This window comes from Macrotis lagotis, chromosome X (assembly GCF_037893015.1).
Source record: "Macrotis lagotis isolate mMagLag1 chromosome X, bilby.v1.9.chrom.fasta, whole genome shotgun sequence".
In the NCBI taxonomy this organism is placed as follows: Eukaryota; Metazoa; Chordata; class Mammalia; order Peramelemorphia; family Peramelidae; genus Macrotis; species Macrotis lagotis.
The window spans coordinates 697,838,554-697,858,941 of NC_133666.1; the positions used below are offsets into that span (position 1 = coordinate 697,838,554).

The window sequence follows — 20,388 nt, forward strand, 5'->3', positions numbered from 1 at the left end:
AGCATTTTTACAAAGATGCTTAAATGTTCATCTTTTCTTTTGTTTTTGCTGCCTTTTCCCTCCATCTCCTGCTGAAAAACAGAAAAAAACTCTTAAAACAAATGAGAGTTAAGCCAACAGATTCCCTTATTGATTCTGTCTGAAAACTTGGGTCTCATTCTGCAATTTTCCTGTTCAGGTGCTTAGGAGATACTAGTTGATGAATGGGTTGACCAGCTCTCTAGCAGGAGATGTGGGCATTTTGCTTCCAATTTGCATCTTAGAAATTCTCAACTTATTTTAGAGAAGAGTAGATTAATACCTCCCCAGAAAGAAGCAGGGTTAGGGTGGAGATGGTACTTGTCCAAAGTCAAAGAGCAAGATGAGTGACTGAGGAGACTTTCAGGCCTCCTGAATCTAGGTAAGCTTTTCCTTGATTTCAGTGAATGGATTTGGGATGATGGCAGTGGGTTGTTTGGGTTCTATTTAAGGTCAAAACAGGGCCCAATAAGTTGGGTTTTTCAGGGAGGTTTTGAATTGGCTCTTGCTCTTAAGGCTTGATAGGGACCATGGATCTTCTGGACCCTAGGAGCAACCTATCACTGGTTGCTCCCACTTCCCCCCACCCCAAAGAAAGGTCAAGTTAAGAATGATACCCCCCCCCACACACACACACACATACTGGATTCAGAAGGATGACTTGGGCTTGACACCAAGCTTGGATGTTCTGGGTCTATATTTGGGAGTGGGAAAGGAATCTAGGGCAGAAAAAAGTGATGAATGTGATTTCATTGACTTAGATGGTGAAACAAGTCAAGACAGGGAGGCCTGTGAGCCAACTGGTCATATTCATCCTGAAGTGGCAAACACCATAGTTTTCAGGTCAGATGGAATGCTTTTAAATATCAACCTTCAAAGTTGGGACCAATGATGGGCTGCATTCCTAGTCTCCAAGAATTGACCTAAGTAGAGGACCTCATGTTAGGATGATTTACCACCTATAGATGGATTTTTTTTTGGACAAAGAAGTTGAGGAATACATCTTTGAAGATATAAAAAAGTTATGATCTGTGGCAAAAGAGAGGCTCCTGATGCAGAGGCCCTGGAAGTGAACAAAGCAGTGTTGGACATTTGGCAATGGAAAGATCCCAGGTCAAAGGCTGCTCAAGGGCCTGAAAGGGCATCAAGAAACCACATAAGAGGAGACAAAAGCACAGAAGGTGAAGTCTGTCAAGAAGTTTTCTTGGCCTGTAGTGAGAATTTCTGTAAGCTAGTTGGTAGTATGGGGCAATAAAGGACCCAAAGCAATTGCTATTCAAATTCAAAAGGGGTCTTCCATTCGGGTTAAGGAAATGGATGGTCATTTTATGAGGATGATGTACTGAGGGCACAACAGCGGTTTGAAATATTTAAAGGTTACTGTAGGGGCAATTAGGTGGTTCCAGTCTGGCCTCAGACAACTGAATAATTACTGAAAGAAAGTGTATCGTATGACAGATACCTTGGCCACTATCTTCCCCAGTTCACCACAACTCCCCAACAAGTGATCCTGCCACCTCAGCTGAAAGACCTCCAAGGAATTCCTAGAAAATTCTCCCGACATTTAACCTACATTCAGTTTATTACAATATCCCCTCCTTTCTTGCCCTCTGGGGTCAAATCTTGTCCCCATGAGATGTCTTCAGTCAACACCCTTTGTGAATACTCCGCAGCTTCTCAGAGTCCTTTTGGCACCCTGAACTCAACCCAGATCCAAAGATCCTGCTGTAAAAAGCAGTCACCAAAGTCCTGGACCGCAATAGGCCTTTTTTCTTCCCGCAGATAGTCTGATGGACTCCTTACTCCTCTGAGTATAGTCCAGAAAGGCATTGGTTGTGTGGGTGACTGAATCCCACTGTCCACCAACTTATCATGAGTTTTTAGTCCATTGAAACTCTGCATCTCTTCATATTATTCGATTCAGTCTAATGTTCTCTCCTGTCAAGTTAACTTGTAAACCTTGTTTCCTTCATCTCATGGGTTAGAACTTATCCCTCCCAGCTAATGGCCTTTGGGGAATTTGATAGGCCCATGAGCTACGCCTTATTCAGGGCAGTGATAACTGAGCTCCGGTCACTGGGATATTCCCCTGAAGAACCCCTTGGACAGTGACCTCAAAACTAGCCAGCCAGTCCCACTCTCCACCAGGTGAGATTTTCTGAGATGTTGCTAAACTCCAGGTCATCTGTCCTCAGCACTCTTATCTGCTCCTTCCATCAGTAACCACAGAATCTCAGAATTAGAAGTCTGGGGATTCACATAGAGGCAGTTGCCCATGATCAACAGTTAAAAATTGAAAAGGGAAGAGAAAGGAGGCTGATCCAAGTATTGAAAGTAGTAGAAAATGTCCAGTTGTGGTAGGGAGTCCATTGGGCCTGGGGGTGTTGTGCAAGAGTGACGGGTGGACTGAGGGAGCTACACAAGGAGCCATGGTCAGAGTGGTGCCAAGGAAAGCCCTGGACTAAGCAAGATTTTTGGGGTAAGGTTGGTTTATTAGACTTCAGAGACAATACTTACCTCTGATGCCAGAAGTTTATTATTCCTAATGTTTGTAATGAGAACATCCAGATTCACGTCAACTAGGTGATGCAGTGGATAGAGCACTGGCCCTGAAGTCAGGAGTACTTGAGTTCAAATGTGGCCTCAGACACTTAATAATTACCTAGCTGTGTGGCCTTGGGCAAGTCACTTAACCCCATTGCCTTGCCAAAAAATAAAAAGAATGCTTCAGAATCACGTCAAACATTCTGTTGATCACTAGGATTCCTTTCTACAGGCCAGACCTGAGAGCATATGCTACTTTGTATGATACAATCAATAATCCCTTGAGAGAATTGCATCTTACAGCAGCCCTGGTTCAGGGCACCCTGGGCTTCTCTCCCATCCTTCTGTCCTGCTCTTCCCCACTGTGGGAGAGTCATGTTGGGATGAAACTAGAAGCTGGAGTTCTAAACTGAGAAGAAATGGCTCCTGGCTTCCTGAATGCAGTGAGAAGGCAGGTCAGCCCCAGGGTCTTCATCACCTTCCTCAAAGCTCATCTCTGAGGACCCCACTCTACTGTGGGCCTAGAGGCTGATCTGCCCCCTAGGAATGCTCTCAGGAGGTCTAGCCTGTAGAAAGGAATCCTAGTGATCATCAGAATGTTTGATGTGATTCTGGATGTTATCATTACAAATAATTGATAGAAATGATCTGGATAACAGGTGTTAAAAGGAAGGAAAAGAGGAAGTAGAGCCAAGATGGTGAAATAGTTGGAGTAAGCTTTCTCTAAAGAACACATCAAATGTAAATCCTGATTGGAAAATCCAAAAAAGGTCCCTAGCTCAATGTAGCACCCCGAGAACCCTGAGGATGGGGAATCTAGCTAAGAGCAATGTTAGACCACTATACCAGGACAAGAGCAAGTCCCAGATCCAGCACCAAGGGGCCTACACTTGACTTGTATAGATGAGCTGGCAGCTATATTACTCACTACCCGAGTCCAGGACACAGATCCAAGGCAGACTGAGGAAGAGATTCGCACTTAGAGATGTTATATTCTAGACTTGAGTAGTAGTAGTTGGCTGTGTATTTAGCCAGAAACAAGTTCGGAAGTGAATAGCTCTGTGACTCAGACCAAAAGGGGTTGGGGTCTTAGATCTGTCTGAAGTTCAGTCTGAAGCCAACACAGAAGGATAACTTGGGCAGGAATTCCAACTGGCCAAAAGGAACTCTACAGTTAGTTCTAAACCCCCAGGCCTTTCCAGCTGTTAGGGACTTTCTACGGCACAAACCAAGTCCAGAGCTTGTAGAACTTGGACAAGTAGTCTAGCAATCAGTTTGTAGGTCTCCAACCTGAGCTGTCTGAGATCTATAACATGACAGTAAAACCCCAAGCAAACAGAAATAAAACCAATTCGGATATTTCGACAGAGACTGATTCTAACAGAGAGCCCGAAGTAAAAAAGTAGGGTGGAAGAATGAGTCAAAAGAAACTCATCGGCAAGAGCTATTTTGGTGATACAGATGCTTGGGACAAAACAAGAAAGCTTCAAAATTTCTATAAGCTTGAATACAAATTCAACCAGAATTCCTGGAAGAGATGAAGTAAGAGCTTACGATGTTTTTGTAAATGAGCAGTATTATTTGGGGGGGGGGGGGATGAAAAAGCTAAGGAAGAAAGAATTGAAAAGGGAATTTTTGTGAGTTATCCCAAGCATAAGGTACAAAAATTTTCTCAAAACAATCAACTCCTTGAAAATTGGAATGGACCAAATAGAAGCAAGGAGGAAGCAAGGAGCAAGAAAGGCCAGAAAAAAATTGTGTATTGTAGCAAAAAATAACAGATTGAAGAGAGATAAGAATCAAGGCTACTAGAAAACCATAATTTAAAAAAAAGTATAAAGAAATGATAAAAGAACATTCCAGAACTCTTAGAAAATAAAAAGCATCATTGCTCATCTACTAAATGAAAACACAAAATGAAAGCTCCCAGGAGCATTAGCCAAATGAAGAACTTCTAGAAATATAAATGTAAAATAATGGCCAGCAGCCAGAAAAAAAAATGAATTCAAGACCAGAAACCAGCACCAAGAGCCTTTGGCTTCATTTGGTCTGCCAGATGTTAATGGCTTCCTCTACTGCTGTCCAACCCAGCCAGCTCGCTCACCTGGGGCAATAGTGAATGCTAACATGTACAGTTAAAAAAACGGGCCTCTGGCACAAGTTTCCAAAGAGAAAAATGGAAAACTTTGATCCTTTGAGCAGTAGAGAAAAGAGATTGAATACAAGAGATCCACAAAATCATTCTTGGGTTCCTGCCATTTACAAGGAGAAATTTGCTGATGACACCTTCCTCCTGAAGCTCAATGGTCTTGCCATGTCATCCCTGATAAAAGTTGGGCCCAACTGTGAGGTGGGCTTCTTGGCTATTTCTCTGAAATGCTCAGACTGGTTTGTTGGATGTCAGGTGCTTGGTCTTCGACCATAAATATCATCGAAGTCATGGAACACTTAGGGTCCCAGGATAGCAAGTCCACCTCAAGATCATCACTGTTTGACTGAAGAACTAAAGTTGGGTTTTTTTTTTTGTCTTGTTTTATTCTATTTTTTTTTTGTCTTAATCACCAAACCATTCTTCTGGAGCTGGAGGAAGGGTCCCTAAAATTCTGTCTATTCTTTATGCTCTCACTTGTTGCAGGTTTTCAGTTTTTATTTCTTAGTGTGACTAGATTGCAGTTTATTTCATTCAAGCACTGAGGAGCCACACACAATTTAACAGCCACCACTATGAAGGAGTAGAGAGCTGAGAAGTCAGAGGATATAGGAATACAACCAAGACTATATTATCCAGTATACAGAGGGAGGAATGGGTCTTTAATAAAACAGACTTCTTAATAAAAAGACTAGGGCTATGTAAACACAGGAGTCAAGGAAAAAAAAAAAGGTATATGTGAATGCCAAACAGACAAAAGGATAAAGCATTTATACCATCATCAGGGGCCATCAAAGGATTCTAGACAGAAAACCCAGAAATGCTATTTCTTGATAATATCTTAACAGAACAGATTAAAGAAAATCAGCTCACATAATTGGGATGCACAAGTAGAAGACTGCAAATGAGGAGGGAAAAGATGGGGAGGGACAACAGGGAATTGACTCATAAGGGATGAAGAGGGAATTTGAGGGAGGCCATGTTAAGGGTGAATTGGTCTTAAGCAAAACAAACTCAGAAAAAAGGATTACAAAATGAGTAAATCTGTTTTGCACTGGCAAGGAATTGGAAACTAAAGGGGTGCCCATCCATTGGAAAATGACTGAACAAGTTGTATGAATGTGGTAGAATACTACTGTGCTGTAAGAAGAACCTGTATGAACAGATGTACAACCTGTTCTCCTGGTTTTGTTTGTTCTGCAATGACAGTATTGTAAAAACAACTCTGATTGACTTAATGATCAGAAGAGGAAACATACTTGTTCACCTGAGGGGATCAGTACCAATTGAGGCACTTGATGAAAGAATTTGTTTTGCTTGACTTTTTTTTTTTTTTTAGATTTTTTTAAGTCAATGGGGTTAAGTGGCTTGCCCAAGGCCACACAGCTAGGTCACTATTAAGTGTCTGAGGTCGGATTTGAACCCAGGTACTCCTGACTCCAAGGCCGGTGCTCTTATCCACTGTGCCACCTAGCCACCCCTTGCTTGACTATTTCTAACAGAAGTTTGTTTTTCTTTCTCAGTCAGGGGTGAGAGAGTTAAAAGGGGTGAATTTTTGCTGGTTGAAAAAATAATTTGAAAAGGAAGTCACTGTAAACTTCATGGAAGAGGTGAGATTGAAGGTGGGCTTTGAATGATGGCTATGACTTGGATCATGAGAAGAAAGGGAACAACATTGCAAGAAATGGAAATGATCTGGGCAAAGAAATGGTAAATAGAGGTGCAGAAGGCATATTCAGAGGCCCATAATCCAAGTAACCAGACTGTGATGTCCTAAAACTCCACTGACAGTGTTTCCATCTTCAATATTTTAGAAACTTCAAAATAGTTTTGCTACATATGTATCTTCTCCACTCATGCAGATCTTGTCATGTTTTAGTAGATTGCTAAATTTTTTATATCTGCAGTTTCCCTGTTATATAAACTTTTAAAAAAATTTTCTAACAACGATCCTAAAATGAATATTTTATTTTATATTCAAAGTAGAACAGAAAAAATGGGTGTGTGAAACCACATCTCTATGACTTGCAATTTGCTTTTTGAAAAGTGTGTAATAAACTCAACCTGTCACTGTCAAAGCTGGCTGGCAGTCTGTCTCTTTCTGAACTTTTTATCTGAGCATTTATTGTTGCCTGTTTTTTTGTAACACTGTCAATAGTTATTCTCTTCCCCTTCCATCCTTCTCATGCAAAAAAGACAAGAAAAACCCAAGTTTTCATAAAAAAAAGTCAGCCCAGTGGAGCAAAGCAAATCAACAGACCTATCTCATCTTGCACCTCCATCATCTCTTCCCCTACCTTGAGGAGATGACTAGTGATAGTGTTTGCATTGCATTGATCAGAACTATTAAGTCTTTCAAAAGATGCTTTTCTTTACAGTAGTTACTGTATTCATCACTCTCTTTGTTGGCACTTATTAGAAAAGTTCCAATAATCCAGAACCGTTTCAGAGACCCTTCACTCTTCACTTTTCTAGAGTTGAAACCTACTTTTTAATTACTTTGAGTTTAAAACCATGCAAGATTAGGTGAGTTATACATAGGAGATGAAAGATATCCTTGAAATACGAAGGTGAATTTTGGAAAGATAAAGCTTTAGACTAGGAAAGAGGTCTTAGGGTGAGATCTAGTGGGAACGCCCCTCATTTTAAGAAAGTAAATGGTAGAGTTGGCCCTTCAACCCAGATTATCCGCCAGTAATTTTCCATTATGACGTGCTGCATTTTAACATTGTGATGGCCTGGAATGTATCCCCTAGGGTCCTGGTAGTTTGGGAGTAAGTCCCTTCCTCTCTCTTTGCCTCCATTTTGTAAAATGGGGAAATAGCAGCTGCCTTCCAGGGTAGTCGTGAGGATCAAATGAGCTACTTGTAGGCCATTGAACAAAGTCCCTGGCTGATGAAGACGACGATGATGTGGCACTAGACAAAAAGGGCTTCAAAAGTTTTTCAAAATGGGTGAAATGGAGCCATAACAGGTTTGGGGGAGGTACCTCTGACCTTTGGAAGTGAAACAAGAGGAGCCAGACTCTCCATTGACAGCTTAGAATTGGGAAGTGGATGGGGCATGAGGTACAAAGCTGCTGGGTTGAAGAGAGGGTTTGCCTGATTTGGGAAGATCCAGATTGAAGCCCCACCTGTCACATAAGGGTTGTGTGGTCCTGGGCAAGTCATTCTTGGTGCCTGGGTCTGGGAAAGATGCCGAGTGCTTATGATAGGGCTAGTCCTCGAGGATCGGTCCTTCTTTGTCCTGGTGCTCCTGCGCTAGAGCCCTACTTGGAAGGAAGTAGTGAATCCAGGAGCTGGGCTACATTTTAGGCTTTCTTCAAATTAGGAGAATTCTTAAAGACTTGGTTAGGCGGCTAGGTGGTGCAGTGGATAGAACACTGGCCCTGGAGTCAGGAGTATCTGAGTTCAAATCCGCCTTCAGACACTTAATAATTACCTAGCTGTGTGGCCTTGGGCAGGCTGCTTAACCCCATTTGCCTTGAAAAAAACCTAAAAAAAAAAGTTGGTTGGACAAGTTATGGAACAGGAATTTTATGGAGTACTATTGTTCTATAAGAAACTGAATGGTCGGACTCTAGAGAAGCATAGAAGGACTTATGGGATCTGATGCTGAGCAAAGGGAGCAGAGTAACTTTGAGGTTTGAGTACTGATTTGATAACAGTGATGGTATGTTGAGAGCCACCTGAAAGGTGAAGTCACTGTGTGAGTCAGCTCAGTAGACTCATGCACTCTTTGTGTGTGTGTGTGTGTGTGTGTGTGTGTGTGTGTGTGTGTGAAAACATTCTATTAAAATGGTGATTTTTTTTGATTTGGGAAGTGATGATATCTTCATAGTCTCTGACAACTTTCATAATTATTCATTATGGAATCAACAGGAGCATTTGGGCACCCCCTAATGAGTCTATTGAGTTCTTGGCTGCCTAGTGCTAAAGACCATCAAAACCCTATGACACAGAATAAGATAATAACTTGTGGAGTTCATGGACATATATGTTTTAAGTCCTGTGAAGCAGAGGCAGCTGAAGAGACATGTACTCAGTGAATTTCCCCAAGGTCCCAGAGCTAGCAAGTAGCAAAGGCCCCTGCCTTGCTCCCGTGTCCTAGCACCAGAGCCCAAAGCTTTGCAAGACTTGAAATCCCTGGAGACTAGTTAATGACTCCATGGTGTCCAGACCTGGGGAGCCTGGGGGCTGATTCTCTAACCTTTGGATGTGAACTTCTCAGCCAGCTCCATAGGCCCCCTGGGAATAGCCTGTCATTGCAGAAAGTTATATGGTGAAGGAGGAAGATGCAGAGTAGTAGATTGGATGTATCTGGCCCTAAGCCATTTTCTAATCCAGAGTTGTGATTTCATTGGTGGAACTTCTGGTATGGAAAGTCCTTTGCTGATTGATGATCAGCAGTTCCTCTGTAACCTGGGATCCCCAGGTTCGTTCTTCATAGAGTGAAGTTCCATGTCTGGGCTCAGCCAGCAGGCTCTGAGATGACTAGCCTTCTAGCTACTGCTCTATAGTTTTCTCATCAGTTTTAGGTGGATATTATTTTTTTGTTAGTATAGCTATACATTTTTAAAATATGTGTATGTGTGTGTCCTTGTACGTGTAAACCTTGGGTCACTCCTTTGGAGAGCACCTTTAGTCATTCAAATTTAAATTCAGTCAACCATTATGAAGTGCCCAAGCTGCATTGTGCCAGTGCCTGGTCATGATTAAGAGAAGAGGGAGGGTGGGACAAAGGACTTCAGCCTGTCTTCTGGCAGTAGTTTTGTTTGAGTCTCAAAACTGAAAAAGCTGATTCATAGACTTCAAATCTCCTCCTTCCCTCCCCTACAACTTACCTATTATAAACTGATTCTAAAACTTGTGGGTCCAGTTTTTAAAAAAAGATTGTATTGGCTTTTTCTTTGCAGTCCTTTCAGGGAAGCCAGGGACGAGCCTACCTCTTTAATTCTGTGTAAGTATCAGTGGTGTATCCTTTGCCAGCAGTTTTCTCAGAGAACTGTTTGGTTCTGTGTCTGATTATCAATTGTTTTGTGTGTTCATTTAATAGCCTTTAAATGGATTAGAAGTTGAGATGAGCCACAAAATAATTCTGCTAAAGTTTTGGATCCATAGGATTTTCCCTGAGAACATGACCATTTGTAAGGTTTGGGTTCTACTCCCCCCCCAACCCCACTATGTTTAAGGAGCCTCTAATAAGTAGCTAGCTAGGATCAAAGGATTTATCCCATGGTGGCCAAATGAGGCTAGATGGGTGGGGAGACAACAGACACAGTTCATCCCTGGACTCCTCTTCAAAGCCTACAAGAGCTGCTGGAATTTGGGGTCACTGGCAGAACCTGCAGACCTCAGGATCACCTGCTCACCAGAAGAGGCAATGGAGGAGCAAAGCTCTGGCAAGGTAGGTAGCCAAGTAGGAAACAGACTTGGGGAGTGGCTAGGAATTGACCTGATTTGTGACCAATTCTTCTAAGACAAAGTTCCCTAAGGACAGTGAGCATCACGTGAGAATCCTGGCCCACACCAGAGTTTGGAGTTTTAGATTTGCTTCTCTTGGGAGTTAGCCTTGGGTTTTGTTCCTCCCTCAGTTAAAGAATAACATCTGCCTTAAAAATCACCAAACACTGGCATTGTGAACTGATCCCGCCATTCTGGAGAGCAATAAAGCAATGTCTAAGCCTTTGACCCAGCTGCTAGGTCTGAAGAAGAGTCCCACATGAACAAAAATATTCATAGCAGCAAAGAACTGGAAATTGAAGGGATGTCCATCAGTGGGGAAATGGCTGAACAAGTTATATGAATGTTGTGGTGAACTATGAATGGTTGGCCTCTAGAGAAGCATGGAATGAATTTCATGAACTGATGCTGAGCAAAGAGAAACAGAAGGGAAGAGAACATCATACACGCTAACAACTATGATGGACACGGCTTCTCTCAGCAATTCAGTGATCAAGGACACTCCTAAAAGACTTGTGATGGACACTGCTATCCATATCTAGAGGATCCCAAAGGTCTGAATGCAGAGCAAGCAGACTGTTGTTTTTCTTATGTTTTCTTTAGTTCTGATTATTATGATTCTGATTATTATTATTTTAGTTTATGCAAGGCAATGGGGTTAAGTGGCTTGCCCAAGGCCACACAGCCAGGTCATTATTAAGTGTCCAAGGTCGGATTTGAACTCAGGTACTCCTGACTCCAGGGCCATGCTCTATCCACTGTGCCACCTAGTCGTCCAAGTTCTGATTATTCTTTCACAACATGACTATTAATGCAAATAATTTTTTTTTAAAAATTCAGCAAATGCTGAGAGAGCACCTATTCTATGTATATCCTTCAATTGAACTGATGGATGACTAGGAATTCATGGTTTTAGGAATGGAAGCTTCTGCTCTGCACAGCCGAGAATATCCATCAAACAAAATGAATTCTTTGGCTGACAGTCTAGGGCTCTATGTTCTAGTGGTAGGATCCTGTCAGCTTTGATGAATGTGGGCGTGCCTTTGGGCAGCAACTAAAAGTAATAGTTATCCATAGGCCTCCAAAGACAAGGACCAAGCCTATAGAAATGAGGCCTCGAGCAGTTATTTGAAAGTTGTTCCCCTCTGTCTTTGGGCAACAATACTGTGAAATTAAAGAATTGCATAAATCCCTTGACAAGTCATCCTTCCTTTTAGTCCAGCTGTGTGACCACCTGCAGGTCACATTTGTCTACTAGCCTGTGGTCTTCTGTATAAAAGGGGGGAGATTGGACTCTGTGGTGTTGACCTTTCTCCTTCTGCTTAGCATCTTGTTAGGCCCGTCAATCTGGCATCATTCCTGAACCAGAGGGGAGCCAATTCTTCCTGTGCTCACAGTAAGGAGCTCACACCAAGATGGACAAGAGGCTGTGCTAAGCCCTGGCAGAGGGTTCCAGAGCAACAATGACCTTTTGCACTTTCTGAGCCAAGGATGACACATCTTTAAATGTTTCTTGGTCACACACATGACTTGTTCCTCAAATCATATCCTGCAAAATGTGTACCCATGACCCAAAGTTGGATGTTTTTGAGATGAGAAAAGGATACTTGGGTCACATTCACTGAGGTTTCTCTGAAAAAAAAAAAACCAGACTTTCTAGGGTGGAAAGACTGAGAGAAATTGGAACCTTGTTCTGGACTTTGCTGCCTTAGAGGAAAATCTGAGCTGGGGGGGGGGGGGGGGGGGCGGGGCAGGGCAGGGCAACTGACCCAGGAGCTTCCTCATAGGCATAGGGTTTTATTTCATTTAGAAAATTCTCATCAGAAAATTCACTAGACCTGTCAGAAGGTTTAGGCATTCATGTAACTTTGTGACCAAGTGCAAACATTTCTAATTTGGTTTGTCAGTGTTTGAAAATGAAGAATAACATTTCAATGACTAGGACTTGGAGGTTACAAAATGCTTTCCTTATAACAAGAATTGTAAGTGCAACCCCTTCTCTTCAGGTTAGGATCAGGGGAGAGGATCCCAAAGGAGGAAGAGTTTGCATAGATTCCAGAATGGAAATTTCCAGCTCTTAATTACTCTTTCCAGAATACCTTCCCAGAAGGCCTTCACCACGGTGGTCCAAATTCAGACCAAAGAAAGAGAAGACCCAAGTTATACAAAGCTAAATTGAGTTTGTAAGGCTCCAGAGAGTTGGGAGACCGTGAAGAGATGGATGGCAGATGGAAGAGACTTTGACCCAGTGAGCATTGCTAGCCTAACAGGTCTACATCGACCCAATCAGCAAGTACACCTGTCTCATCTTCAAGCAACATGCTACCCATGAGGCCATCTTGTCCACATTCTCCATTTCCAAGATGGGTCAAAGGAGACCCAGAGGAGTCAATTCCTCAAGGTCTCATGGTGAGCTTAGATCATGGGCTACTGATTCCCGGTTCAGGATTCTTTTTAAGACACCCACCGCAGGAGACAAAATACAAATCACTTTTGCCTTCTCTATGTCATCTCATAGAAGCCACCTCTTCCCAGGTACCATCCCAGGCCCATTGGAGTTTACAAGTTGTGTAATTCTAATACTAAACTAGGTGATTTTAAACAATGCTGTAATTCAGAGGCTCTCTAGAAAACTGTTTGTGGGTTTCCATGCCCCCCCATCATTGAATGTTTTCTTAAAAGTCAGTTTTATTCAAGAAACTCCCCATAATGCTTATAAGCCTTGTCCCTTTTCCTGCAGGGTAAATGTGGGCTGCGGTCCAGCAGAGGAGAGGGTTCTTCTCACTGGCTTACATGCTGTAGCCGATATCTATTGTGAAAACTGTAAAACCACTCTGGGATGGAAATATGTAAGTAACCATCTGGATGAGAAGACATTTGTTAAGGAATTTTGCACTGCCTGGGGCAAGTTGTAATGAAATATTTCATATTTGTCTGAATGTATGTATATATAATATATATAGCAATATAATTATTTAAAATATTATTTTGAAAGTAAACTAGATCCCATCAGCTAAAGAAAAAATACTTGTAAATAGTTTCTTCTGGAAAAAATAAAACTCTGGGGAATATTCATATACAAATTAGACATCTACAACTAATATTCATTTTTAAATTGATACCAAACTGTTCTCCAAAAGAGTAGAAAATATATAAAAAAAGTTAGTGGCAAAACTGGAACCTGAACCAAGGGCTCCTGACCTTTTCCTAGCTCTCTGAGCCTGTTTCCTTAGCCTGTTTTCCAAGGCTTAAGGGAGAAAGCCATGGAGATGGCTGGTGGTGTTCCTGTAGTCATGACTTGCCAAAGTGGGAATGTGGATGGCTTTTAGCCTCAACTTTTCACTGAAGTCTTCCTTTCTTCTGTCCAGGAACATGCCTTTGAGAGCAGTCAGAAGTACAAGGAGGGGAAGTTCATCATCGAGTTAGCTCACATGATCAAGGACAATGGTTGGGAGTGAATGGAGGACGGGCGGCAGGAGTCTGCCTGTCCACGGCGTCTGCCAAGCAGAGAAGCCCCATAGCCAGATGGACCTCTAACGGGCCCAGGCTGGTTGTGTAAAGGTGGACTGACAGTAGTCAGCTGGCATTTCCAATGGACTTTTTCAAACCTCCCTGATCAAATGTACTGAGTGGGGATTCCCTCCCCTGGTCGCTTCTTCCAGTAGGCTTCTGCTGTCGGAGCTTGTCCTTAAGGACCACCTGGCCTAGACTAGCACAAAGTGTTCCGGAGTCTGGGATGGGGTCAGGGATGAGGGGGCAGTGAAAGGCTCTGGGACGGCTGTTGGCAGAGCGCCGCCAAGGGAGCAGCAGCAAGAGGGCAGTGCCCCGTCACCTTGTATTCACTTTTTTTGTTGATCTTTTCCCCCCACATCCAGAGGATATTGGTTGTATTTTATCTAGGCTGTCAACAAGGGAACATACTTCATGGAAGCATCTGCTTTGTGGGAAGCCACTATCGGCAGAGCTGGAGTGGGCACCTCCAAGCCGACACGTCCTGGACACCTTGGAGCACAATTTCCATTTGGATGCTGATGTACCTTTTAAGGGAACAGCTGGGGCAGCTTAGTCCCTGGTGGCTCCCCTAGCGGCAGAGTTGAATGCACTGGAAAAAGCAAAGGGAAAAACTCAGCGCACGCACACACACACGCACACACACACACACACACACACACACACACACACACACACAGACTTCTGCATTCGTGTTTTATTCTTGATCTACTTGAACAAAGATAATAATTTTTACATAGGAAAGGGGCCAGACTAGGTAAGAAAACCTTTACAAGTACTTGGGAATTGTTCGTTTTAATTTTCTTCAAAAGTTTAAATTACAAGATAGTTTAAAAATTTTAAATAAAAAGGGTGTTTGGTTTGCTGGATAAATCATTCCCTGAAGCATTTTTCTAATGAAATTAATATGAAATCACCCCTTTTCCTTCTCCTGCTCCCATTCCTTCTCCTTTTTTCCCCAGTTGCTTTGAAGCTGGAATGTAAACAGGCACATTTGCCAAATCTCAGACTGTTCCACCTTCCCAATGGGTGAACTTCTCCAAGTTAGAACTCATTGTATCTCAGCTGCCTTGTGTTGTCGCCTGGCTGCCCATCCTCCTGCAGGGAGGTAGCACCGCATCCGCAGAAGCCCCCCCCCCCCCTTAGATGCCTTGGACTCAAGCCCCAGTTGCTGTCTTGGCCCTTGCTGGTGCGTCCAAGGCCTTCCCAGCTGCCTCAAGAGTGGATGCCAGGAAAGGAAGGAGGCTACGAATGCCTGATTTGGGAAGAGCCTTGTCTAATTGTCCAAGAGCTCTGGGCCTTCTGTCAACAATTTCAGTGCAGGCAGCTCATCCAGTGCAAGAAGGTGGTGGGCAAGGGGTCTGGACCACACTGAGGAACTCGGGGAGTCAGGGCCCAAAACGCCCAGCTAGGGGTCAGCCCTGGCAAAATGTGCTTCCTGACACACAGGTTGTCAGAGATGCTCGGTCCCTCTGACCTTGTGGGCCAATCACTGAACCTATGAAAGTCATCAGTTGTCATGCTGAAGGGCTCCCAGCGCTAATCCTCAACAAGCTAGCGTAGATTTGACACCAGCCGGAAATCCAAAAAAACAAATTTCTCAGTGGATCAGGATGTTGGCCCACCAAGGACAAGCCTAGGGCAAATGGCTCTCCGGTGCCCACGCAGCCTTGTTTTTCAGTGCATTTGTTCATACTTCAGAATATATTAAATCATTTAGGGCTCAATGACCTGGATCTTCTCGCCACCAAGTTGCGAAGTTCTGAGATGACCGGGCAACTTCAGTGCCTCTTAGAAGCTGAGAAACCATTGGCTCTCGGGTTGTTGACTGAAGGGAGATGAGTAATTAACACTAATTAACCCAGGCATCTTCTTGCCTTTCCTTTCCCATTCCCGGGGAGGCTTGGTGACTGTCCTGGAGAAGATTCCTCTCCAGAGAGGCAGTCCAGAAGGCCAATGAGGGATCGGGAGTGGGGAGCATGCAGATTCTGGGGATTTGGAGAGGCCAGTCTGGCTACTGAGCCTTCTTTTAAAAACATATTTTAACTTTACTTGAAGAGAGTTTTACTATGTGTTTTTCTTCTAACCAATTTTTGTACATATATTAAGATTATATTTAAAGTTTTTATATATGTTCTGGGTGAGTTTACTTCCTCTCCAATGTGAGTGAGCACTTTTGTGACTTGTACTGTCCATTTATCTATGGGATACATATATACACAGTTTTTACTATTGGTCGGTCATACCAATGGCATTCTTTTATAATCAAGACCATAGCTTTTACAGTTTTTTGTTGGGTGTTAGTTAACATTTTGCAAGGCACTCGCCGCCTCCTTGGACCAAACAAGGCTGAATCTGACACCTTGGAAGCGCCAGCAAATACTGACATGAAATGGAATGGTTTTTTCGGACCTGTTGGGCATCCCGAAAGCTTCCCGGCCTCCTCAATGCAGAGTTTTCAGTGGTCTTCAGTCGTCTTCGGCTCCCTCCTTTGGAGAACGATGGATGCTGTGATGTTGAGTCAGAAGCTGCTTTGTCCGGTTGGGTTGGCTCTTGAGCTTAGTTCAATTGGCCTTTTCCCTTAGATACAGTATTTTTCTACCTTTTCATCTCTTTCAAAATGGTTCTGAGATGTAAGCTTTGGCCCACTTCGTTGCAACGTCCATGTCGTGGTGCATTTGTGTAACTTTGGTGCTTATGGGACTCTTGTATGTGGGACTTGGGGCCAAGGTGTGTTTGATTTTTGTTTTTGTTAACACTACATTGTCGAATTGGAAGGGGGGAAGCCTGTGGCCATTCCCCCACCCCCACCCCAGTGTTCTTAGCTGTCCCCAGCATTGCCAGAGGCTGAAGGTTTAGTCGGGAGGGGAGTCTTTCTAGGGGAGGAACCACCGGACATATCTCAGTTGTGCTAGTGCCTCGAAGGCCTCGAATGTTGGAGCCTTCACTGCTGTAACTTTGGGTTATTAACATTAAGAAACTTTAAAAACCAACAAAAGCTTTCTTTCCTCCCCAGTAGCTTTATTCCACCAGCTCTGCGGTTGGGTGGCTACCGAGCTTTGTCTGAGGTTGTGCGTGATGGGAGATCTTAATTTCAGATACAAAATAAAGCTTTTGGTAACAATACACAAGTTCCTCTGCTTTTTTTTGACCTGTGACTTAGATTGCAGAGGGGCCTTGTGCCAGTAAATAACAGCTGCCCAGCATGCCAGAGGGTACTTGAACCCAGATCTGCCTGACCAGAGAGCCTTGCTCACTCCTCCAGGCCCCTGGAACTCAGGTAGTTGGGCCTAGGTCTTCCATGGGGCCTAGGATGGATGGAGCAGGTTTCATATCCCAGTCACCCTAATGACAAACCCAATAGAGGCCTGTGGTCCAGTCAAGGTATTTTCTGGCTGCCTAAAATCTTGCCCCATCTTTAACTTGACCTAAAACAGCCCTGTGAGGTTCTATCTAGGGCAGTGCCTGAGGGCAGTGGCCATGGCCCAGCCCCTCGGTGCTCACCTGCAAGTTTCAAGGATGACCCCCTGGCAGGAAGGGGACAAGGCACTGGGATTGGGGGCAAAGAGCAGGCAGGAACACACATCCAAAAAGCCCCTGCTTTATTTCAGGATGACAACCCCCTCCCCCCACCAGATTTTTCCTGATCCTGCCCCAGAGCCAGGGCCCAGGCTCCTCCCCAGCTGAGGTGTCACCAGGAGCTGAAGTCCCCAAAGCCCCGACTGGGTTTCTTTTTGGGAGCTGTGGCAACACTGGTCGAGGGCGGCTCCTCTGCAGCGCGTTTTCTGTAACCACAAGGAAGAGCTCAGGCTGTGCAGGCTCCCCCCACCCCCCACCAGGTTGGCCCCTGCAACTCCTTCCAGGGCACTCACGTGGCTTCCGGGGAGATGTATTTGCCCACTCCCTGATGGTAGGCCCGAGGCCCTGAACTCTCAGGTTTTGTTGCAGTCTCCTTGGCCTTGGCTTTGGGGGCCTCCTGCTCCTGTTTGATCCTCTCCCGCTCCTCAGCCACCTGCAATGAGGCAGAGACTGGATGAGCTCCCAGGGATCCTGGGGGTGAGGGGACCCCACTGGGGCTGCAGGGTCCTGGGCCTTACCTGAGCATCCGCCTCTTCATATGGATCCACAAAGACTGTGGCCGACTCGATTCGAATCTCTTCCTGGAGGAAAGAGAACAGGCAGGGTGAGCAGCTGCTGGGCCCCAGCCCAGGGAAGGCTGCTTCAGTCTGTGCAGGGCAGCTCTGGCCCGGTCCAGGCCACTGAGACCTAGAAACCATCTAATGTGTCACAGGAGCTAGTCTCGTCAGGTGCTTCCCAATCTCACCTGTCCCCTCCCCCCCAGAACCTTCCTCCCGCTTCACTAACCAGACTGAGGCCATTTCCTGACAGACCCTCCCCCCCACAACAAGCATGAATGGATCCCCCACTGGCCCCTTGGTCCAAAGGGAGAGCTCACAGGGCAGGACAGAGAACAGACATTCTCTGTTTTTAAAAGGGGCGGGGGAACAAATTGCTCCAGACTCCGGATTCCACAAGATGGACCAGAAAGGTCACAGGTGGCTTGTCCTGAGTAATGAGACAGCTAGGCCCAAAAGTTGGAAAAAAACAAAAACCCCCTACAAGGCCCAATCCTGAGGGCAAAGAAAGAGCCCTTCCCATCAGCAGCCAGGGCTGCTCCCCAGGGACTACAGACTTGAGCGGTTCCCATTACCTTGGGCCGGTCAGTTTTGGGGTCACTCTCCACATTCTCCAAGGCTGTGAGGGTGTCAAAGCCACCAACAACTCTGCAGGAGGAGGGAGACCATGAAAGGAATGGGAGGAGGGTGACCATGGAAGGCCCCACCCATCTGACAGTGCCAGGCACCAGCCCCCCCAGGAGGAAATGGGATCTGATTGGGGGAGGAGGGAGGGCAGAAGCCACGGGGCCCAAAGAGCTTCTCTTACTTTCCAAAGACAGTGTGCTTCTTATCCAGGTAAGCGCATGACCGAAAAGTGATAAAACTAGAGAGGAGAAGAGGCCATGGGTGAATTTCGGCATAAAAGACCAGAAGTGATACCCCCCCCCAACCCAGAGAGGTTCTCCCAGCACCCACAGAAACACAACTGCCCTCTTCAGAGAACTGGAAGTGACTGTAGGGGACCTGGCCCTAGAAGACAACCAGGAGCACTGGCTTCGAGTGATCCCTCTCCAAGCTGGGCCTGTTCGCATGGTTAGAAGTGAGGGAGGTGTGGCCTCCTGCTTGTCCACCTCTGAAAGTCACGCAGCCCACAGGGGACCCTCAAGTCCATGCCCTCGCCTGCCTCGCCTCCTCTCCCCTTTCTAGGACATCCGAATTAAGGCATTCTGGGAAAATTCTGGGGCTAACAAATGTTTTTTTCTGGTTGATTACTAAGGTGCCCAAGACCCTTGGGAGCCCCCTCCTGAAGAAGCCATTTCCCATCTTGGCTCCCTGAGTTGAAAACTTGGGGTCACCCTGTCTGCTAACAAGAAAGGGGCTGTGATTCTACAAGGCTGGATTTTAACTCAACAGAAGATCCAAACAGTGAACCCTGAAGAATGGATCCACCAAGAGGCAGGGAGCCCCCCCCCCATCACTGGATGTGGAGAGGGTATCCTGTTGGGGTCAAGCCTCTGAGGCTGTCACCCCGTCCTTAGCTGTGGGATCCCTTTGGCTCCAAGAGGCCTGGGTCTATGTTTCTGGCCTTACTGCCCCCAAAGGAAACTCCAAAGGGAGGACCCTGGAGAGTCCTCCAGGACCCCAAGAGAAGGAATTCAAAACAAAAAGAGGCAGCTCAAAGCAGGAAGGACCAAGGAGAGGCCGATCTGGAAACTTCGCTCAGCCCCCAGGGGACACTGCATCTGAGTCACTGGATGGGGGTGGGCAGGAGATGGCGGTTCCCAGTCGAGCTTCTACCAGTAGCTACCATGGGCTGCAGGACCTCGGTCATACCCGCTTGGCTCTCAAGACCCCTTGACTGCAGAATCCCAGAAGCTCAGAAGGTCTCTGAGTCAATTTCCATGCAGTGGTCACTGGACCTCCCTGGAAGATCCCTCAACTGGATACTGGAGGCAGCCCAGGGTTCTGCCCCTTGGACCCTCTCCCCCCCTCCATCAAGCAGACCCCAACCCTCTCCCGGCCTCCTCTGATTCCCCACAGTCAGAATTTTTTGTTTTTCCTCATTTCCTTTAACTCATTTTCTCCAGCATTTTTCTGTAGGGGAGTCAGGGTGGGTAGTGAGGGAGGGAGAAGGGTGTGGGCAGTGGGACAGTTCCCCCCAGTCTACTCCAATGAAAAGGAACACTCAGACATAGTGAGACAGGTAAGATAAAGGGGACCCTGAAGTGGGGAGATCCCCCTGGATGTCCCATGGAGTGACATTTTTTTATTTGAGGGAGGGCTTGACCTGGAATGTCATCATCGACCCCAAGAAGTTAACCCACTGAATGCACCAACTTTTCCTGCAGATCAGTGTGTGCCAAGAAAGAAGCCCCCACCTTGGGAGCCAGAAGACCTGGGGCGGGTCTCAGGCCCGAGCTTTAGCAGCAGGGGTACCCTGAGCATGGCCCTGCCCTTCCCTGTGGATCCTCCCCCACTGCATCCATCCCCACGAGGTGGTACCACACCCCACTGGGGCCCGCACAGAGCAGGCTTTGTGGAGGTGCCAACAATCAGACCAGTATTCTGACTGGCAGAGGTCAGAGCT

The 20,388-nt window shown here is 45.5% G+C and overlaps 2 protein-coding genes across 3 annotated transcripts in view; one reads left to right on the forward strand and one right to left on the reverse strand.

Annotated features, from left to right (window-relative positions):
* The window catches only part of YPEL1 (yippee like 1), a 33,791-nt gene extending 19,232 nt beyond the window's left edge, over window positions 1-14,559 (forward strand). For both annotated transcript variants that reach the window (XM_074206606.1, XM_074206607.1), the window contains 3 exons: window positions 9,627-9,670; window positions 12,914-13,022; window positions 13,542-14,559. In XM_074206606.1, coding sequence (XP_074062707.1) covers window positions 9,627-9,670; window positions 12,914-13,022; window positions 13,542-13,631 — 243 coding nt within the window. In that variant the 3' untranslated portion in view covers window positions 13,632-14,559. The remainder of the gene's footprint in view (window positions 1-9,626; window positions 9,671-12,913; window positions 13,023-13,541) is intronic.
* Window positions 14,560-17,277: 2,718 nt separating this feature from the next.
* Window positions 17,278-20,388, reverse strand: part of PPIL2 (peptidylprolyl isomerase like 2) — a 28,057-nt gene continuing 24,946 nt past the window's right edge. Inside the window, exons 16-20 of the mRNA XM_074206605.1 lie at window positions 18,628-18,684; window positions 18,395-18,467; window positions 17,781-17,843; window positions 17,556-17,695; window positions 17,278-17,468 (exon numbers count right to left, since the gene is read on the reverse strand). Coding sequence (XP_074062706.1) covers window positions 17,375-17,468; window positions 17,556-17,695; window positions 17,781-17,843; window positions 18,395-18,467; window positions 18,628-18,684 — 427 coding nt within the window. The 3' untranslated portion in view covers window positions 17,278-17,374. The remainder of the gene's footprint in view (window positions 17,469-17,555; window positions 17,696-17,780; window positions 17,844-18,394; window positions 18,468-18,627; window positions 18,685-20,388) is intronic.